At 37.3% G+C, this 18,995-nt stretch overlaps 1 protein-coding gene across 1 annotated transcript in view; it reads right to left on the bottom strand.

Annotated features, from left to right (window-relative positions):
• Nucleotides 1-18,995, bottom strand: part of ARSB (arylsulfatase B) — a 68,652-nt gene that overhangs the window by 25,525 nt on the left and 24,132 nt on the right. The window contains exons 5-6 of the mRNA XM_026068452.1: nucleotides 7,890-8,133; nucleotides 1,285-1,355 (exon numbers count right to left, since the gene is read on the bottom strand). Coding sequence (XP_025924237.1) covers nucleotides 1,285-1,355; nucleotides 7,890-8,133 — 315 coding nt within the window. The remainder of the gene's footprint in view (nucleotides 1-1,284; nucleotides 1,356-7,889; nucleotides 8,134-18,995) is intronic.

The following is an 18,995-nucleotide window of genomic DNA, read 5'->3' as shown; positions in this document are numbered from 1 at the left end:
TATATTCCAAACTTTGTGTCTCCCTAATCTATTAATAATATGTAGTGAATAGTGAAGTGTCAGCAGACTAGGGCATCATGGAAACAATCTGGGGAAGTACTTCCTGAATTTAGGCTCCTGAAAACTTCCTTTTCTCATCCCCCTTGTATTTAAACCAGGAAGTTGTCTATTCAAACACCTCAGCTGAGCTCGGTCATGACAACGCCCACAAGAAAAGAAGATGGTCTCTGAAGTATGCCTCAGAACACCACATCAGGGCAAAACATTATACAGGAATGCTACAATTCATTGAGTGTTCTTTGAAGGGAAATTGGAGAGGTTACGCCTTAATTCCATCAGTATGTAGGAATTATCTGCAGGCAGTGCTGTCCAGCCAACATTGGATATGCACAATGTTGCTCCTTCTCAGAGAAGCATCACAGAACCAGATGTGCATTGCAGAAGACCATCTTACCCATTTCCATCAAGCTACTACAGAGTAATTTCCATCTATCTTGCAGACAACAGATCACTGCCTGCATGGTACTAGTTTCCCTCTGTCTGGATTTACTTCGTCATTTAATGAAACACAGGAATGCTATAAAAACACTGGAAAGGACACGTTCCAATGTTCTGCATGAAAAAATCTCTGCTTGAAAAGTCTGTAGTCCTTAGCAAACTAATAATGTTGCATCATAAAACAGACCATGTTCAGAGAGCTATACAATTGGCAAACTTAAGCTCCAATTCATGTGATTATGGCATTAAAGATCAATTCGTGTGATTATGGAACAAAAGTAATCACAAAGCTTGGAACTTCTTTGCTTCACACAAACTCAGGTTTTCCATTTGCAAGGTCAATAATACAATCACATTATATAGATGTATCAAGATATGGTAGAGTGAGCAGTTCATTGGGAGCTACCTACTAACCTGGAGCACTTAAGACAGGGTGTTTTAGTTTTTTTGTTTTTTGGTTTTTTTTGGCAGTGCTCCTCCCTGTGCACCTCAGGCACGTGGCTGTGCATCAACATCCTCACATTCTGAAGTGCTTCATTCATTACTCAGCAGCGTGTGTCAGAGCTCTGTGAAATGGAGAGTGTGTGTTGATCATGATTTAGTATGTATTTACAGTGTCTGAGGAATGATATTCCTGTATCTTTAAGCTAAACTACTTCCAAGCAGAAGGCATCCTACTCTATTTTGTTTCACCTGGAAGGAAATACTTTGCTAAAGGAAAACACGGAGCATTAGGAAGATAAACTATATGTTTAATAAGCTTTTAAAAATCAATAGCATACTCACATGGGAAATCATCCACAAACAAGGGGTCTATGTTATGAAGCAGTTCGACTCTGGGAGATGGTCTTCCTTCACTAAGAGAGATTTCAAAAGGAAATGTTAATTTCCTTTTACAGCTCGTCAGAATTATGCATGTTTTATTTTATTTTTGTCATTCTAATACAAAACAAGTTCCTACACATAAACTAATTACTATCAATTTTAAGCTGAATGTTCTTTCCAGGCCCAGTAGCAACAGCTTTTGCCCCAGTCAGTCTTCCCTGACTTCACTGGTATTTATTGAGATTACTCACAAGTTTACAAAGTACAGGATTGGGTCTGTGCTTACCAAGCATTACACGAAAGCAGAGTTTCACAACACCCAACTTTAAAAATCAAATTTAGCAGTGTAAATTAGCATGCTAGACTTGCTATGCCCTCTGCATACCCAAACAAGAACTGTCACTCTAGAGTGCTGAAGGCATTTGGCTAGGTGCCTCACAGAACACTAGAGGCATTGGCTACCCCTCAAATGTCCCACCTTCAATCTGTAATTCAGGTCAGGATGTTTATTTAAATACTCTATACCCTCTTCTGAAAAAAACCCTACCTCCCTCTCTAGTCATTGACTACATAGGAGGCTCATTCCATACTACCCCTAACTTATCAATACAATTGTGAGTTAAGTAAAACCTACTCCTAAAAAAAACCTATAAAAGAAATTCACTCCTTATAAAGTGCAACATGAGTAAAAAGTCATAATTAGCAAGCACCCTGCTTACATCATGATAGAACAATATTTTATTATTTGACAGCGAACCTAAACATTTTAGAAATTTCCAAATGATTTAAATTCTCTCTCTTAAAAAAAAAAAGAGCTTCACTTCACATAAGATTCAAAAAAGATAATCCAGGCCCTTAAATCACCTGACATTAAGAATACAAAACCAAGTAACATAAAACTTACAGGAAACCTCAAAAAAAGGCTAAGTTACTTTAGTACACATTTTTGGAGGAAGTATTTTATAATTAAACAATACTTACAWGTAGTTTAAAACTTTCAATAACAACTAATTAAAATTAATATTGTTCTATTCCCTTTCCAAAAACATTTGTTGATGCTACACATTTTGAATAAATATAAAATTAACAAGGAGGATTATATAAAAGACTAAAGGTATTCATATGATACAGCTGTTCAGTTAATGAATAGCCTACAGCATTAGGAATTAAGTGTGTAAAAACTGACAGAAAAATGTTTTTCCCAAAACACATGAAAGGTTAACTTTTTTTCCCCTAGTATCTTTCCTAGTCATACTCCTAGCTAAAAAGTGTCTGGCCTTGTTTAGCAGAATCTTATCTTAGATTGAATAGACTCACAGTGCTTCTAGACGCTCCATTTACAGTTGCAGTCAAAGTGTACCTTTCCCCATCTGTTATCATAACAGGTAACAGTAACATGAACCAATTAGGGCAAGTTAAACTAGGATGTGAACTTGCAGCATGTGAGCTATTTTTGTAGTAACTGCTTGGGGAGACACTCTTACTCTGCTATTTCTGTGCTTTCTCTACATTTTTCACTATCCTTTTTAAAAGAAAGCAGACACTAGAATTATGCTAAGAAGTCTAGCATCTTCCATCAATGTCATACATAGAAGGAAAAAGTAACTTACTCCTATGTGCTTCTCCTGTTGATACATCCAATGTTCATACACTACCAGGTTAGGCCCAAGGAAGTCAGAACTGAGGATACTCATGCTATTAGAGCAGACTAGTATTAGTATCACGTTAAAGTGGTGGATCAGTGTACGCTAAACATGGCTAGGACTTAATTTGAATGATTACTGCATAGCAGGTAGAACACAAAAAGTAAAGATTACACCCGCATTAGTTGAAGCCTTTCATGCTGCAGCAGTGACTTTCATTGACTGCATTTTTTCTGTGATAGAATATTGACATTAGTAAAGGGGAAATGCTACTTGCATATAATCATGAGATATACTCCCTGAGGTTTATGACATTACTGCATTAAGGTCTGAGCACTATAAATTGGTAATGAACTGGTCATTCAGTTTTGGTGTTATTTCAGTAATCATTACACACAAATTGTGTGCAAAAGTATATAATAATATAATGTATATAATGTGTGTAAAGTATGTAATCAGTACACATTTTTCACAAAACAACAGCCAGCCTAACAATCCAGAAAAGAAGATGGCACTGTACATTAAAGAAAGCAGTGGGCTGATGGCAAAGGACATCAGCAAGAGACAGAATCAATGCCCTGGGGAAAACAAATAGAGAATTTACACTTGCCCTAGCAGTGTTCCCCTTCCCTGTGCCTAAATTCTCTCCTCCTTCCCATTTATGGAGCTCCACCGCAGACCTTGGTCTCCTCAAAAGACAGCTTGAACAACAGATCCAGCTTGGCAGGCGTCCTGACAAGGATATTTTGTATCAGAAATATGTTCTAGCCAGCGTAGCTTTAACAAGAAAGTAATAAGATTCTCTAGAATATCTTACCTTTGCATCTTAGTAGCTTCCACTGTAACTATATCTTACAATTCTCTACTTTTAGGACATTTATTTTTATAGTACAATATTCTATTACATTACTTCTCTCTTAAAAATACGGATTTTTTTTTTTTTTGGCCTGGTAATTATTCTACTATGTCCACTGAATATTTAATTAAGCAGTTAAAAGGTGATGTTTTTCAAAAAATTTCTCTGCATAAGAACTACTGGTTAATGTGTATGGATTAATTTCAGAGTTAATATGAGAATCAGATAGTTTACTCTGAGAATGCCACTATCTTCTTTCTTGCAATGTTTTTAAAACATATGGAAAGATCTCTTATTCTTTAGTGAACTTGAACAAACATCTACACGTGATCTTTCACAGTGGTCTTTTTTGTTTTTGTTTTTTAATAGGCACAAGGTGTCCTTGGGAAGGAATCCAAGGTTTTCCAGGGTAAATTTGTTTATCTTGCACAAAAACATCCTCAGTGTTGTTAGGCAAAAGCATTTGTAATACCTTGCCATATATTGTATTTCTCTGGGTCTTATCTGTACACATTTTCCTTAAATAATTACTTTTCAGATATGCCAGAAACAAATCTTACGCTCAGCTTTAGACACCTTGTTCTTCAGCATTCATTTATAACCACAACTAGCTGTGAGAATTTTTTTCCCAACAAGTATTTAATTCCTCAAATTAATGTAACCATTTGGTACCTAAAAAAAAAATCAAGTTGATCTTGCTTTGTTTACTTCATCCAATCAATCCTTTTATTTCTGACGTTACAAAAGTATAAAACTGTAACTTCTCCTGCAAAACATTTAAGTAAAACTTGAAAGCCTTAATTGCTGACAAGCTTTGAAGACATGTTGTTTATTTTGACTGCATTTTATCTTGATTCTCTCACTCCCTATCATGTGCTTTACAGTAATCAGCACTATGGCTTTCCATTCTCCTCTTAATGCAAAACAAAATGCTTTTTCTGAGCAAGGACATACTAGATATTCAGTACTGAAGAACAAAATAAATCAAAACAATGTATCAACCAGGGCAAGTTTCTACATAAGGAAAATTATTTTGCCTCCTGTCTTTATTTCAATAGAGTAGCAAGCATCTGGAAAACAGTTATTTCTTAGAAATGCAAGTGCCTTTTGAGATACTTGCTCAGAAACATGCTGTTCAGTCTAGACTGCTTCACTGGTAGCATTTTCCTATTGTTTTCTACTAAGCATTCCTGGTATTCTCGATTGCTCTTTTTGTAAAAGTTTCCCAACTGATATTATTAGTGAATTTTTGAGTATCATTTCTAACATGTACATCGTTTTAGAGCTTCCAGCTGTATTGTAGTTGTATTCATGACAATCTAAGGCATTAGAAGAGTGCAGTCTACTATGATTTACTTGAGACTGGAACTTCAATCAGGTGGTCAGAAACATTTTGGGAGTGGAGAGCTGCATTGAAGGAGTTTTGCCCATGTTGGAACACCCTTACTCTATTGCTGTTGGGAACAGGAGGGGCATCAGGGGTTGAGTGGGAGAAGAACAGCTGAGAACAGCAGTGGCAAGCTACCGTGGCAGAAGGAAGCCCATGTAGCTGCCCTATGGGAATCCTGGACTGGAAAGAACTCCCACAGACATGTCCCATGGACAGAATTTTTGATAGGCAGAAATGGGCAGGCACAATGATACTATCCTAAGTCATTTCAGAAAAGAAGCTGGATACAACATTAAAGGGAAATTTAAATCTAATTTGAAAGATACTTGTAGGAAAATAAAGTTTAGGAACTACTCATCTAAAGATATGCTACAAGAAAGTTTTACATGGAAAAGCCTTTTTGATGGCCTATTATCTTTTACTGTAGAAAATTGTAATAGAAAGGCCAAGATTGGCATGAATGGAGAATGGATGGAAATATCTGGGAACGGAGACACCAGCAGGACACATAGCATGAAAAAGTAATGGGTTGTCAAGACCCCAGGACATCTAAGCACAGTTTCAACAGGACATGGACATAAGGAGACAGTGATGACTCTTGATGAATCACAGAGGTGGGACTGAACAGAGACACAGCTCCAAAAGGGTACAAAAAGTCATATCCAAAACCTTGACGTGGTCACTGACTTAAGAAGAACACAGCTTGGAAACCTCCGCCCTGGTGCTTGACTACTGGGCAGACTTCTTGGACACGCATGTTCTGGTCCTTGTGAGTGTGAGACTGTGAGAGCGTGAGTGAGTGAAACCTGCTTCAATACATTTTTTATTTTAAATAAAATCACATTCCTTTCCTATGAAGTCTCTATTGAAATTTGCTAAATTGCTGATACAATGTTGCAACAGTATTTCCTGCAATACTACGACAGCCGATTCATTTTGAAAGAGCCACAAGGAGTTCAGAGTCTATTAATTTCCACTTTTCAAATGAGGTAGAATATTAGCAAATTATATTTTGACTCATTACAAGCCACCTGGTCCTAGAAAAGCAATATATTTGAACTTTCCATCAAACATCACCAAAAGGGCATTGTGCCTTTGTTGTTTGCTATCCAATATCCAAGTGACCTTTTGAGTTATGATCATGAAAGTTGGCACACTCRTTTCTCCTGATTACAAGTGAAAACTATGTGAAATTCAACATTTCTGGTGTAGGTCAGCCAAACAGCAATCTAACAATTCACAAAAACTGACTTTTTTTTCACCTCTGAGAAAGTCACACCGGACACAGACCTTCCAGTCTGGCACAATAAAAAAAATCTGAGCTCACCAATTGTCTAGCTGTACTAGTAAACATTACATTCACTCCTTACGTGAACTGGTAAGATTCAGGTGCCAGGAGCATGCAGGGGATGCACAGCTGTACCTATCTTTCCCTACATATAGTTTTGCCACTAAAGTGACCTGATCTGAGAAGATCAGTTCATGACAAAGAATACCTGGTTGAAACTGAATCTGAAGCAGACAGGCATTCTGCTGGAAGCTGGAAGAAAAGTTAGTCTACGGTTTAGGGGTATGCTGGGATCTTGTGGATGCTAAGCTCTCCCACAACAACATCAACATGTAAAACATTTTACTGTCTCTCTCTGGACAGGGGACTCCATTCCTTTCTGTCAGTTAATGATCTTCGGTTCAATTATATACATCCATATCTTGTTCCATTTGGAACAGAGCCATACAGTACACCTGGGCACAAGGTTACGAGCTCTCTGACACTCCAACTAGTACAGAACATTACAGCACAGCTTCTCAGAAACAGACAGCACCAAGAAAACAAGCTAGGCAGTATCTAAACATTATCTGAGCTCATAGGGTTTGAATATCCCAGTTAATACAGACAGTATAAGAAGTGCACAGAGTCAGGGAGAGCCCAGGAAGATTCATTAGCTTGGTCTCACTGCCAACTCCACTGGAGCTGAGCTATCTCCTGCACAGCCATCTAGGCATTTCCACACTGCACTCCTGAGTGCTTCAGCTTGCTTAAATCAAGCACAACATCACAAACTGTCAGGACCCAAGTCAGGTCTAGTACTGCCTCCAACCTCACAGGCTTTCTGAGAACATGGATACGCTGGACATTATGTTACAAACCTACCCAAATGGTTATACTTTGAGCCAGTGACAGGACCTGTACTGAGTTAAACAAACCCTGCTGAACCAAAGCTGAATCCACACTCAGCTAGTTTAACATCTGCACAGATTTCCCACGTGTCCAATTCCAGAAGCATACTGCAGAGATACCAATTTGGCTCTGTAGAAAGCAGGGCTGGGTCCATAAAATCTACTAGATTGTACTCCATGGTGTGCAAAATTGGCTAACGTACTTCTGGATCATGGAGGACTCTTGAAGCAGCACACCATGTCTGAGCAATGTTGTGTCTTGTGTTGATAAACCTCAAACTCAAGCTAACCTTGTAGGGAGATTTAGCATCTGTGACCAGGACTAATCTATAACCTGGATAATTCTCTTATGGGTAACAAAGTTAACTGCGCTTATACCTTCCCTTTATTTAGGGAAAAGAACATTTACACTTTCCCCCCTATTCCAGCTCTGTTCTCTAGGCTCATTAAATTCTTTTCATACTAGAATTCTGACTCAGTCATTTGGCATGCAAGTTACCTGATAGTTTTCCAAATATCAAAGCCATCCAGAGGCTTAGTGCCATTGGTATGTCCTCCAGCAAGGTGCACCAGTGTTGGCAGCCAGTCAGAGATATGGATAAGTTCATGACTTTCTACACCTTTTTTTTTCAGTAAAGGACTTGCAACAAAGCCTACTCCCCTCACTCCTCCTTCCCAAAGGGTCCACTTTCTTCCTCTCAGTGGCCAGTTATTTCCACCTGACAAAGTCTGTCCTCCATTATCTGAAAGACAAGCAGTTAAAAGAAATTATTTGTTAGAAAGAAACAAAACAAGCCTATCGCCAACATTCACTCATCCATTTTAAAAATGTTCTCACAATATAGGAGTGACATGCAAGTACTTGCATACTATTAGGTGTTCGTACATGTTGCATATTCAGAGCACACTACAAACATAAGTTAATTCTTACAAGCGTCTTCCAAATTCTTATAATGAAAAGTAATGATGCCCAGCATTACCACAAGCTGATGATTTAGAATGATATTGTTAAGAGCAGCCCCTATGGTTCTAAACATAATTAGACATCTAAAGCTTTCAGAATCAAAGACCTTAAAAATTTAGTTCCAACTACTTCCCCGGGCCCACATAAGGAGTTGCTGTCAATGTCATCATTAGTACTTAAATCACACTATCATTCTATTTTCAAAAGCCCTAAGTTATACTTAGAATGCAAAGCCGTTATTTGAGTGTCCAGACAACACACGCGCTCACAGTTTGGAATAATTTTTAGGCAGCGAGTGACTTGTGATGCCACACGCAACTGACAGTTTCTCAAGCAAAAGGAGAAAGTCAGAATGAAATGAGTTATAGTAAAAACAATCCGCAAAAATACTGAATCCATTATGTTTGGTGAGAACACCAAATGAGATTGTTACAGAAAAAGACAAACTGTTATGACAGTAACTCAAAAATATCCACATGAATTAGAGATAGCTCATGTAATTCTTTTCAACTCTTTTTCTGCCTGTTCTTCCACATTTAGAAGAAATTCTAGATTCCTGAAACTGGCAAAATCAATGAGAAACATGGTTTGATTATTTGAAGTTACTTTTGCTACTACTGTATAGTTGTGCTTGTCCATGCCTATTCTAATGGTCTCAGAAGAGTTATTGATAACAATTCTTCTAACTTCAAGCAAAAAAATTCTTTAAAGAGTTTAATATTATTTCCAATAGTAGATATTGAACCAACATTCAGTATTACTTCATCTTGTTTATATTTTGAGTATTTTTTGATTAAAAACTAGGAATTTGAGGGAAGAAACAGGAAATACATGTCCAATATGTTACAGAAGAACTTTACTATAGTTGCCATACAACAAAATGATCCCACTTCTGTTTCATTAATTAGGGATCAATGTGAACCGCTACTGTGAACATCTGTCTACTGTGCACAAAAGACTCCCTTTATTCTGCTAAAGAATAAACTAGTGCATGTCTCTGCCAAGATTTTCAAAGGTGAAAGCCTAAGCTAAATGAGGCACTAGAAAAAATTGTGTTACTTGAAAAGTGCAAAGTGTTTGCGGCCCAGATAGCTTCCAGGAGGGCAGTTTGGCATGCAGCACTCGGGTGAGGGGGGGAGGGGGAAGAGAGGGGAGAAATCAAGAGATTCAGAGTTGTCAGTATGAAATATAGGCAACCAAATACAGGCCACCAATATTTCTCATGCAAAGAAGATGATGAGCACTGAGATCTCAGAATTCAAACAATAGTTGCCAGTGACAGAAAAGATACCAGTTTTGACAACTCCCTCCACTCTTAGTATAAATATAGTGTGTGTCAGGAATACTCAGGGGCAAGAGCCTTCAGTAGATTTTAACCTTTAGCAGCATTACAATAAATGGTGTCTTATCTCCACTATATTGGAGCAAAGTTTGGATATACTGTGTAATCAAATTCTAAATATTTAAAACATCTTCCTCCTGCCACAAGCTACTGACTTTCTGTATCAGCTCAATACTAGCATGAGAGTTTGTTTAGCCCTGAATGAGACTATCAGCAATGAAGTACCAAGGAAATTATAGTAATTGAGTGTCTTATTGAAGCGTAGAAAGAGAAGAATGTGCATTTCCTGGATTACAGTCAAATGTTATTATACTTTAATTTTTTTTTCCTGAGACTTTACTATTTTCAGTTTAGTTGAAGACATTCACACTCTGCCACTTTCATTATGCAATGAACTTCCTGGGACAAGCATTCCATCTAACATATATCCTGTAAAGAACTGTGTGCAATATCAGCATTCAGACAACGTACATCCAAGTTAAAAAAAAAAAAAAAAGAGGAAATGAAAAAATGTTCTTGTTTTGATAATTTTTATCTGACATGTAAGTGAAAGAACACCAGCATATGAAACAAGCTTCAACCCACTCATTTTTATTTCTCATTTTCACATTGCTAGAACTTGCAATTTCCTTCTCCCTATGGAGTTCACATTCAAGTGATCCTTTTTGCTTGATTTCCTGACTAAATTATCAGGAAAGTTTTGAAGGAGGGTAAAAGATTATTTCTGTTTTGATTCCTAAGGTTTGTTTCCTTTCCAGGTAATCACAGCAGAGCTGGTGTGTCACTGTTCTTCTAATAGATTTTATCATTCAAATAATCTAAAAACTTTGATAGCAGTTTATATAGAAGTGATACCATTTTTTCAAAGCTAAATCTAAACTACTTTTGTATAGTCTTAAATATTATCTAGAACTTCAAATAATATGTTAAAGAGGAGCAAGTTACACAATATTGAAAGACCGTAATGGAGTCTATATCGATGAAATATCAAGCTAGCTAGTAAATAATAAAAAAGGGAGGGGAAGGAGAATAAACAAGGAAACAGCCTTTGCATGAGAAATAGATTCGGGAGAGGCATGAAAAATACTAAGCTGTAAGGTCTAGCAAGATAAAAATGGGTCAAAGGCCTGATCAAAGGTCTCATCAGCTATGCACATCCAACAGGAGCACTTCCCAATGCATTCGCTACTGTTCTGCCTCCGAGCTCCACTCCCTGGAGCTTACTGACCCCTGACCACCTTTCCCACAAAAACTCTGTGCCTCTTACCCCATACAGACACCTTGGACACCCCGACAGATGTGTACATTGCTAGAGACAGGAAACTACACCAGGTGTGCCAAATACTTCAGCAGTTTGAGTTGATCACAGTGGGCAGATGACTCATTTTGCCATCTTGCCAGGGGTAATTTAGTTTACTTTAGTGCTGATAATTCCGAACACAGTCTTCCCTAAGCCAAAGATACATTCAAGTTGTTTTTCTCCCTGAGAATGCTTTCATGTGGGGGTCTCTGGGTCTGTACTTTATCCTTCCTTCTACTCAGTGCACTTTTTACTTCCGTATAAGGTGTTAAGGGCCCGGGGGTGGGGGAGCCTTCAGTGATAATAACAGACAAAACAATCCCTTTTAAAAATCTCTACGTGGTCTACTATCACAGTGCATACGAGGAATAAGAACTGATAAAATAAGTTGTCTCATGATAAAACACAACAAATGCTGACAGAAGAGCTCCACAAACTGGCTTTATTAAAGACTTCTGTCCACAGAGATATACAGAACTGAAGTTCTACTGTATCTAACCTACTAGGATGTGCTGGTGGTGTGTGTGKGGGGGGGGCGCTCACGCATGCATGCACGCACAGATACCTTCAACCCAAAATACAGCAGAGAAAGCATACTATGGATGCTAAAAGTTTGCATGGGTTCAGAAAGAAAGGGGGGGGGGAAGCAAGATAAAAATCATTGACAGTTCTTAAATGAAAAGATATCACCTTTGCCTCAGGAATTTCTTTAACCACAAACTGCTGGAGGCTACAAAATGCTCTGGTGAAAGACACCAATCAGGAGTTCTAAGACTCTCTCCTAGGCATCTGCTACCAGGTCTTGCCATAGGGAGGGGATGCTTGGCTAGATGGATTTTTGGTCTGTGGCAGTAAAGACATTCTTATGTTCTCCCAAATAAGCTATTCCTTACTAATTCCTCATATCTTCAGCCCAGAACAAACTCCAAAGACCATATGGAAAATCCCAGTCATTTAAAACACACACCTAACATTTACTTAGGTAAAAGACAAACAGGATCGTTGCTGCTTCATGTTCTACACCGGCTCCTCATCCAAGTCTAAATCCACTTCAAAACAACTTTTCCTCAATGATTTCTCATCCATTTTTGCAACTGTTTCTGTCCACCACTCATGCTAATACATAATCTCAGCAGACAGTCTCTAAAGCTTCTGGAATAAAGGTACCAACAACAAGTGGCCCCGATTTATAATATTTCTTCTTCTTAAAGCTTGAGTCTTGCTACTTTAACTGAAAACACAAGACTCCCCCAAGCATGATATGACAATTTGTTCTTTCCTGGAGACAAACATCAGATATGATTTTCATTAAAAATAACAGTGAAATAGTCTGGAAAATGTAGTGAGCATATTTTTTCCTATCTGGAAGAATCATTTTTGTAATTACATCTATATAATTTAGACTTCAGTAGTACCCACAATGTATTATGTGTATTACAAAAAATGTAAAACAAACCAGCTCTTGTCCCTAAAGAAAGGATGAAAGGGGAGAGAATTAGGCTATAATTAGAAGTGATGTTAGCTGGTATAAGCATTATTTGACTAATTTATTTAGTTTTGTTTATTTTCTTAAGTGGAAGTATGATATATTTCTAAAGAGCTTTGCTGCTGGCTTGCTTCAACTTGCTTTAGTAGATGTTTAGCTAGCTTTTTTCTCCTCTTGTTATTTTTATCACTACCATCACTCTGCGTTATTTTAAGGAGGGGATACCCAAGATGTTCTTTTTCATTCTGATGGGATTTTCTTCTACAAGCTGAAATTTGTCAAAATGAAAGAGAATACTGGGGAGAGACATCTTTGCTGATCCAGGGATAGTAGGACTGGGAGGTAACAGAGTTTGTATCAGATATTACCACAACCAGCACCAACAAACCCCCTCAAAAACATAAAAGACTTAGCCAAAACAAGGACAAAAATATTGAAAAGCAGATGCATCCTGGCTGCTTTAAAAGGTAGTTTTGATCAAAGCAACCCACCCTTGACTTAACATCAGTCTTGTTGACTATGAAGAAATTTGTAAAATGTAGCAATTGTATCATAAACACTAATGATATGCTGCACTGATATGGGAAGAGATGTGATTGCTGCTATGTAAGAGAAAGCTAAAATCATGAAAAGCAAATGAAACACATTGCCAGATTTGAGTATGTGAGAGAACCTGCAACTGTTTAAAAACAAACAGACAAAAACTATCATTATTTCTTTCTCTTAGGCTTGAAAGCAATGGCTGTTAGAAAGGTACACATTCATCCTCGTCTCTAAAACATTCACAACATTGCAGGAGATCTGGGCTAACCATATAGTCACAAACAGAATAGTTTCTAAAGGATAGTAACTATTTCTGAAGGTCAAGAATTGGGCTGGAAGATGACCTAGGTTTTAGAAAGTTAGAGTCCACAGATACAAAAGTCAGGCTTATCTCCTTAATATTGTCATGCTCTGACAATTTGAACATCTCTTGCGAATAGCATTATCATCTTTTCATTTGTGTTATCCTTCAGTAGCCAAGGGCTAGGAATCTGAGAGGCAGATTATTGAAAAACACAAAACTGTCATACTGAACAATTTAATTCGAATTGATACTAACAAAATTAGTAGGCCTAAAAAACCCAAAATGAAACGCAATGCCTTCAAACCCAAAACAACAATGAATTTTAAGTTAGTTTCTCCATAGGAATGTATCTGTGGGATACATATCCCGATGAAATAGACTGATCTAAAGCTCTCAAGATGAAATAACTTTTGCCTCAGAAATATTCATACACAGTAGCCTAACCTCTTGAATACTTTTTAAAGCATTTACTGAGGACCAAGCTTGCAAATATATCACACATTAGTAGAGCAAAAGTCATTTTTTGTACCGAGAACTTCTGCCTTCCATTTTGAGGAAAGTGTCTGCAAAAAACCAAATATTTTTCTTCTAACACTAACAACTACCCAAATATTCCTTCAAGGAAATATCTTCTCAGATAGTACTATTTCCACCTTCTTTCACTCTCATATATCTATTTACATCTACCCACTTTCCCCCTATTCTTAAAGTACGTACAGTGCTGTTCACATTACGAAATTTTCATGGAGTGAGTTGAAGTAACAACAAAAATCCATAGCACCTTCCTCCCAAAAGATTTTGGATTCAAACACTACACATTTCCCACAAAGAAAACCAGAGAATATAATCTGTGTTCAACAATCCATGCACAACAGAGGGTGACTGTCTTTCAAACTACTGTGGATTTTTTGGTAAAGGTAATGAAAGAGAAGGATTTGGGGGATTTTTTAAAAAAATTTCAAGGTAAGGAAAATACGTTCTTCTTAACCTCTAAAAAATAACAACAAAAGTAAAATAAAGCTTGTGCATCTTGAATATAACTTTAAAAATTAAGGCCAATGTTTTCTTCTCCCAAACATCTGTTTTTGTAATTAATATTCATTGTCATATACATGAGAAAGAATTTAATTTGTTAAATCTGTAATTTGTAAACCATCAAAGTTGTTTTGCAGGAGTTCTTAAAAGACTCAATAAACAAAACTAAGCAGACAGGCAGTTTTGTTTCTCCCAAACTCTTCTCTGAAGAGTTGCCAGCTGCCAAATATTCTGACTAGTGCAGTATACATATGTAGTGATGTGGGATACATGCAACTAGTAAACAGCTTAATGGCTATAACCTCTTTGAAGACACAGTGAGATAATAAAAAACAGGAATAAAACAATTCTGTGAGCAATAACTCATGAAGCATGTATGGATTCGAGTGCTGGGACTGACTCTTTTTTTGTTGAATTACGCTGCAACTACAGTAATAGTCTATTTCATACTATGAAGATAATCCACATAGGCTATGGATACCCCTAGTTGTGGGGAAAGCTTCAGCTGGGATTTATACCTTATTAGGCACTAGGAAAAAAAAAGTTTACTGGAGAATGAACACTGACATATGCTCTTCCCAGGATCATAAGTATTTCTCTCCTGTGTTCATTCCTTACTAAGACGAGTTCACAGTGGTTATTGAACTCACTGGTAATATTACTAGCATCTCTTTCCTCTGTTTGGCTACTTATTTTCTGAGTTTTGTTCAAACTTCGCACACCAGAGCCAACACTCTTCTGACTAATTCAGTAGAAATGGATCAATGGCTTCAAAAGCTCCTGCTGTGAGAACAAGCCAAACAGAAACCACTCCTGGCATACTGCATAAGGCCAGCCTTCTAAAAAAGTAAGCTTAACCTCCTCCAGTCGTAACATAAAAATCAGTATTGCCTATGTAGTGGAATGAAACACTTATTTAAGTAGCTATAAAAATACCTTTGTGTTTTAATCTATGGATGGTGGGAAAAACATCATAAGAAGAGTTTCTAAAGAACACTTCAGTACGGTGTTCAACTTCAGCACACACTTCAACACACTGACTTCCTTCACTCTGTGAAGCAGTGGCCAGAGTGGCTTTTCTGTGCCTTCTGCTACCTATACACAGTATCTTAGTGGCTGTACTAATGGTGTTGCCTCAAACGAATGCCCTAGAACAGAGGTACTATTTTCTTTCCAAAGAGACTGGAAACTTATCTATATTTTAAAGATTTTCCTCCCTAATTTCTCTCCAATTCTGATGTAGGACTTAAGCAGATAAATTAAAAATTGTAAATAATACAGAAAATAATTTCGCCTTTTATATTATTCAAAAGCAAAAGTATGCCTTGTCATATGGCTACCTTTTACTCCTCCAGCAGAATAGATTTTGTTTCAACTATAGTGAAGCAACATTTTTCAAACAGCACCCTGTTTTGTCTCCCTTGTGACTGCTCAGGTTGCCACATTCTCCTCATGGCCACGACTGAGCTGCACCCTGGGGCTCCTTTGACAAGCCGGGCAAATCGTCCTGGCCAACCTCCTTGCAGAGGGGTGCCTGAAAATTCTCCAGGGTTGTATTTGATGCTGTTATTAAACAATTTTAACTCCAGTATTTCTTTTCAGTCTATGTATTTTCTTATTGCAAATAAGGAGACACTAATAAGCCACCTTACAAGAAAAAAAAAAAGTCACCCTTACTGACTACATTTAGTATGTATATTGTTAAAGTGAGAACACCTCATAAAAATATGCAGGGTTTACACAAACTCTCCTTAACAAACTTCTATGTGTTCTAAGCCTTCCACTTTCATAAAAGATAAAACCAGATGGTTTAATTTGTGATTGTATAACCCCAGTTACAATGGCAGAACTGTAATCCTAAAGATGTATTACAGTAATCCTAACTATTACTATAAGTCTATTAACTGTTTTTGGCATTTGTAGAACAAGGAGAACCCAAGAATAAGGAAAATATTTGCAATTAGAATTCTGAAAGTAGAGCATGTAATTGATAATTTCCTTTAGGAAAAGTAAGTCTTAACAACAAAAGGTTTTGGCGCAACAGTCCACCAGAACAAGCTGTTTTGCACTGTAGGTTTCACAGCACAATAACAAATTCTGCATAAATAAATTTTGGCAAAAAAGTAATAAAAGAACAAAACTGCTTGACATCACCAAAAAAAAATCAATGGGCAAAATATTTTACGAAAATAAGGTTAATAAATATTGGTAAAGTTTAAATACTTAACTGAAGCGCATACCCCAGGTTCATTTTTAAAACTAAGCCATCCAAAAGTTTGTTAACAGATCTGCATGCATACATATTCATACATACACAGAGCAAGAAATACCAACCAACATTAAAAGGAAGCATTTAATTTGGAATCAGTCAGAAGAAAAAAAAAAGGGGGAGGGATGCATGCCAAGAAAGTCTTTGAGTGTTGAACCACTTGTTTATCCTATTCAGACCATAGCACTCAAATAATATATCTGCAAGGGCAAAGCAAGAATAAAATTAAGGTTTAAGCATCTAGGATAATATTATCACAATTAGATAGTAAAAAACAATTCACTAATCATTTATTATGTATTATGCTTTGGTGCTTAATAACTTTAATCAACTATTATAGTCTGTAAAGAGCAAATCTAGCCTTTCAGCTACAAACACCTGGATCTCCTTTTTTTCCCCTGAAAACAATTACAAAATACTTGCCGGTCTTCTTACTGTACCTACAGTACTTTTCAAATCCAGCATTCACATGCCTCAGCTTTTTTCTGTTTTTCACCTCTGCACAAGCTCATACATTTTTAAATTGTTGAAATTTTCTGAAGCTGCAAGAAAAAACTCCGATACCCTGTAACTTCTCCTCATGGGCCCCTGCAGTAAGCTGATCTAGCACACATCTGTCTGATATGTTAACCATGCCAAACTCAGTTTGAAAGGTTTGTCTAAAGTCATGTAGTATTTTAAAAGTGAGTACAAACCAGGGAAAACCCAACTCTGTTTTATTCTATAATGGAGATTTGGAGATTTCAGTACAATAGAATTAAAACATCCTTGAAATAAAGAAAAAAGGGCATCTTCTAAGCTCCTGCTACTCCTGAAACTAAAGGCTGCTGACATAGGTTGCATATAATCTTGCATGAAATACTTGCACAAAACGCTCGAAGGGGAAATATGGTAATAATACTTCATGGTGCTTGCTCCAGTTTCTTGCTCCTGATTAATAGATTAATTTCTTTGTGAAAATGAGAGTGAAAGTAAGGTTGTTTCTCTTTGCTAAAACACAACAATGTAGTCCCTCCCAAATTCTCCATCTTTACATTTAAAGTAAATAGCTGTTGTAAATTTAACCTAGAAGAATGTCTAAATTCACATTTAGGTTTCAAGTGCATCCCCCTCGCTCTCTACTGATGAGAAAATATACATTCATATGGCAGACAGACACTTGGTAAAAGGAGGACTAGATAGGATTGATAAATGACTGCAAGCATGCTAGGAAGCACTGAATTTCAAGCATCAAAATTCGCAACTGCCAGAAACTGTCTAATAGCTGGCAACATCTAGGTGTTTTTATTCAGTAAGAGCATTCGGAAGTTTATTTTGAATGTATTTGAGTTTCTTCATCTGCTTCTGGAGAGAATGGGACTCTTTTAGAACAAGCCTATCCAAAAAACACTATGGATCTAATTAGGATCTAATATGGACCTAATATTCATAGCAGCTTTTTGAGGAAAAAAGCAGGAAGTGAGGCCACTGTTACTGTATTTAGAGATACCCTGTATAAGCATCAATCAGCCAAGAGACCAACACGGCTATGCTTCCAGATGTGTGGAAAATATCTGACCTCAAGCCTTCTGGTTTTGTAATTTAAGTTGCAGCTGTAAGGTAGGAAAAGAGGATCAGATTCTAACACGTGTGAGGACAGGAGCCAGCCTAAAACTAGTTTTACATCTATGGTTGATCACAGTTACGTACAACAAAAGATTCCCTGGCTTCAGATGCAGCAAAAGCTTCAAGATGTGCATGGACTGCAGGGAAGGCTGCCAACCTTAGAGGATCATTGTTTCACTTCTCTCCAGTTTCCTCTTGGGGGGGAGAAAAGATTACTTCAACCTAACACTTTTTTTTTTCCTTAAAGAAAAAAAAAATCACTTCCAGGGACATGAGGCTGCCAAAACTTAGAATTACATGCAAACAGCAGAGACAAGGGATCTAATCTACATGCATTAAAGCCTCATGGTTGCATCCAGAATCTGCATCTTCCAGCATAATATCTTGTACCCCCTTTTCTTGGGGTTTACAGCTATGATTGTATTGTATTTTGTCACTTATCTTACACAAAATAAACACAGCAATCTGGAGCTAATTTAAGTGGTTTAGCATATCAGGATACAGCTGGGAAAGATTTTAAGAAAAAAAGCTCCATGCAAACAATAGCACTGTGAAGCCAAGTAGCAGAGAGCACAGGAAGGCTGTGCAGACAGCCTGGCAGACAGCTGTCAGCCACCCCAATAACAATCCCTGCAGCCAGAGAAAACTGGCCAGCGTCAAAACTCTCCAACCAGCCTAGGAACAGCAACAATAAAAATAGGGAATTAAGAAGTTCAGACCTAATGACAGGAGTGTCATGGCCATAATTCAGTGTCAG

This window comes from Apteryx rowi, unplaced genomic scaffold (genome assembly GCF_003343035.1).
Source record: "Apteryx rowi isolate R43461 unplaced genomic scaffold, aptRow1 scaffold_1049, whole genome shotgun sequence".
Taxonomy (NCBI): domain Eukaryota; kingdom Metazoa; phylum Chordata; class Aves; order Apterygiformes; family Apterygidae; genus Apteryx; species Apteryx rowi.
This window is presented reverse-complemented; position numbering and strand designations above follow the sequence as displayed.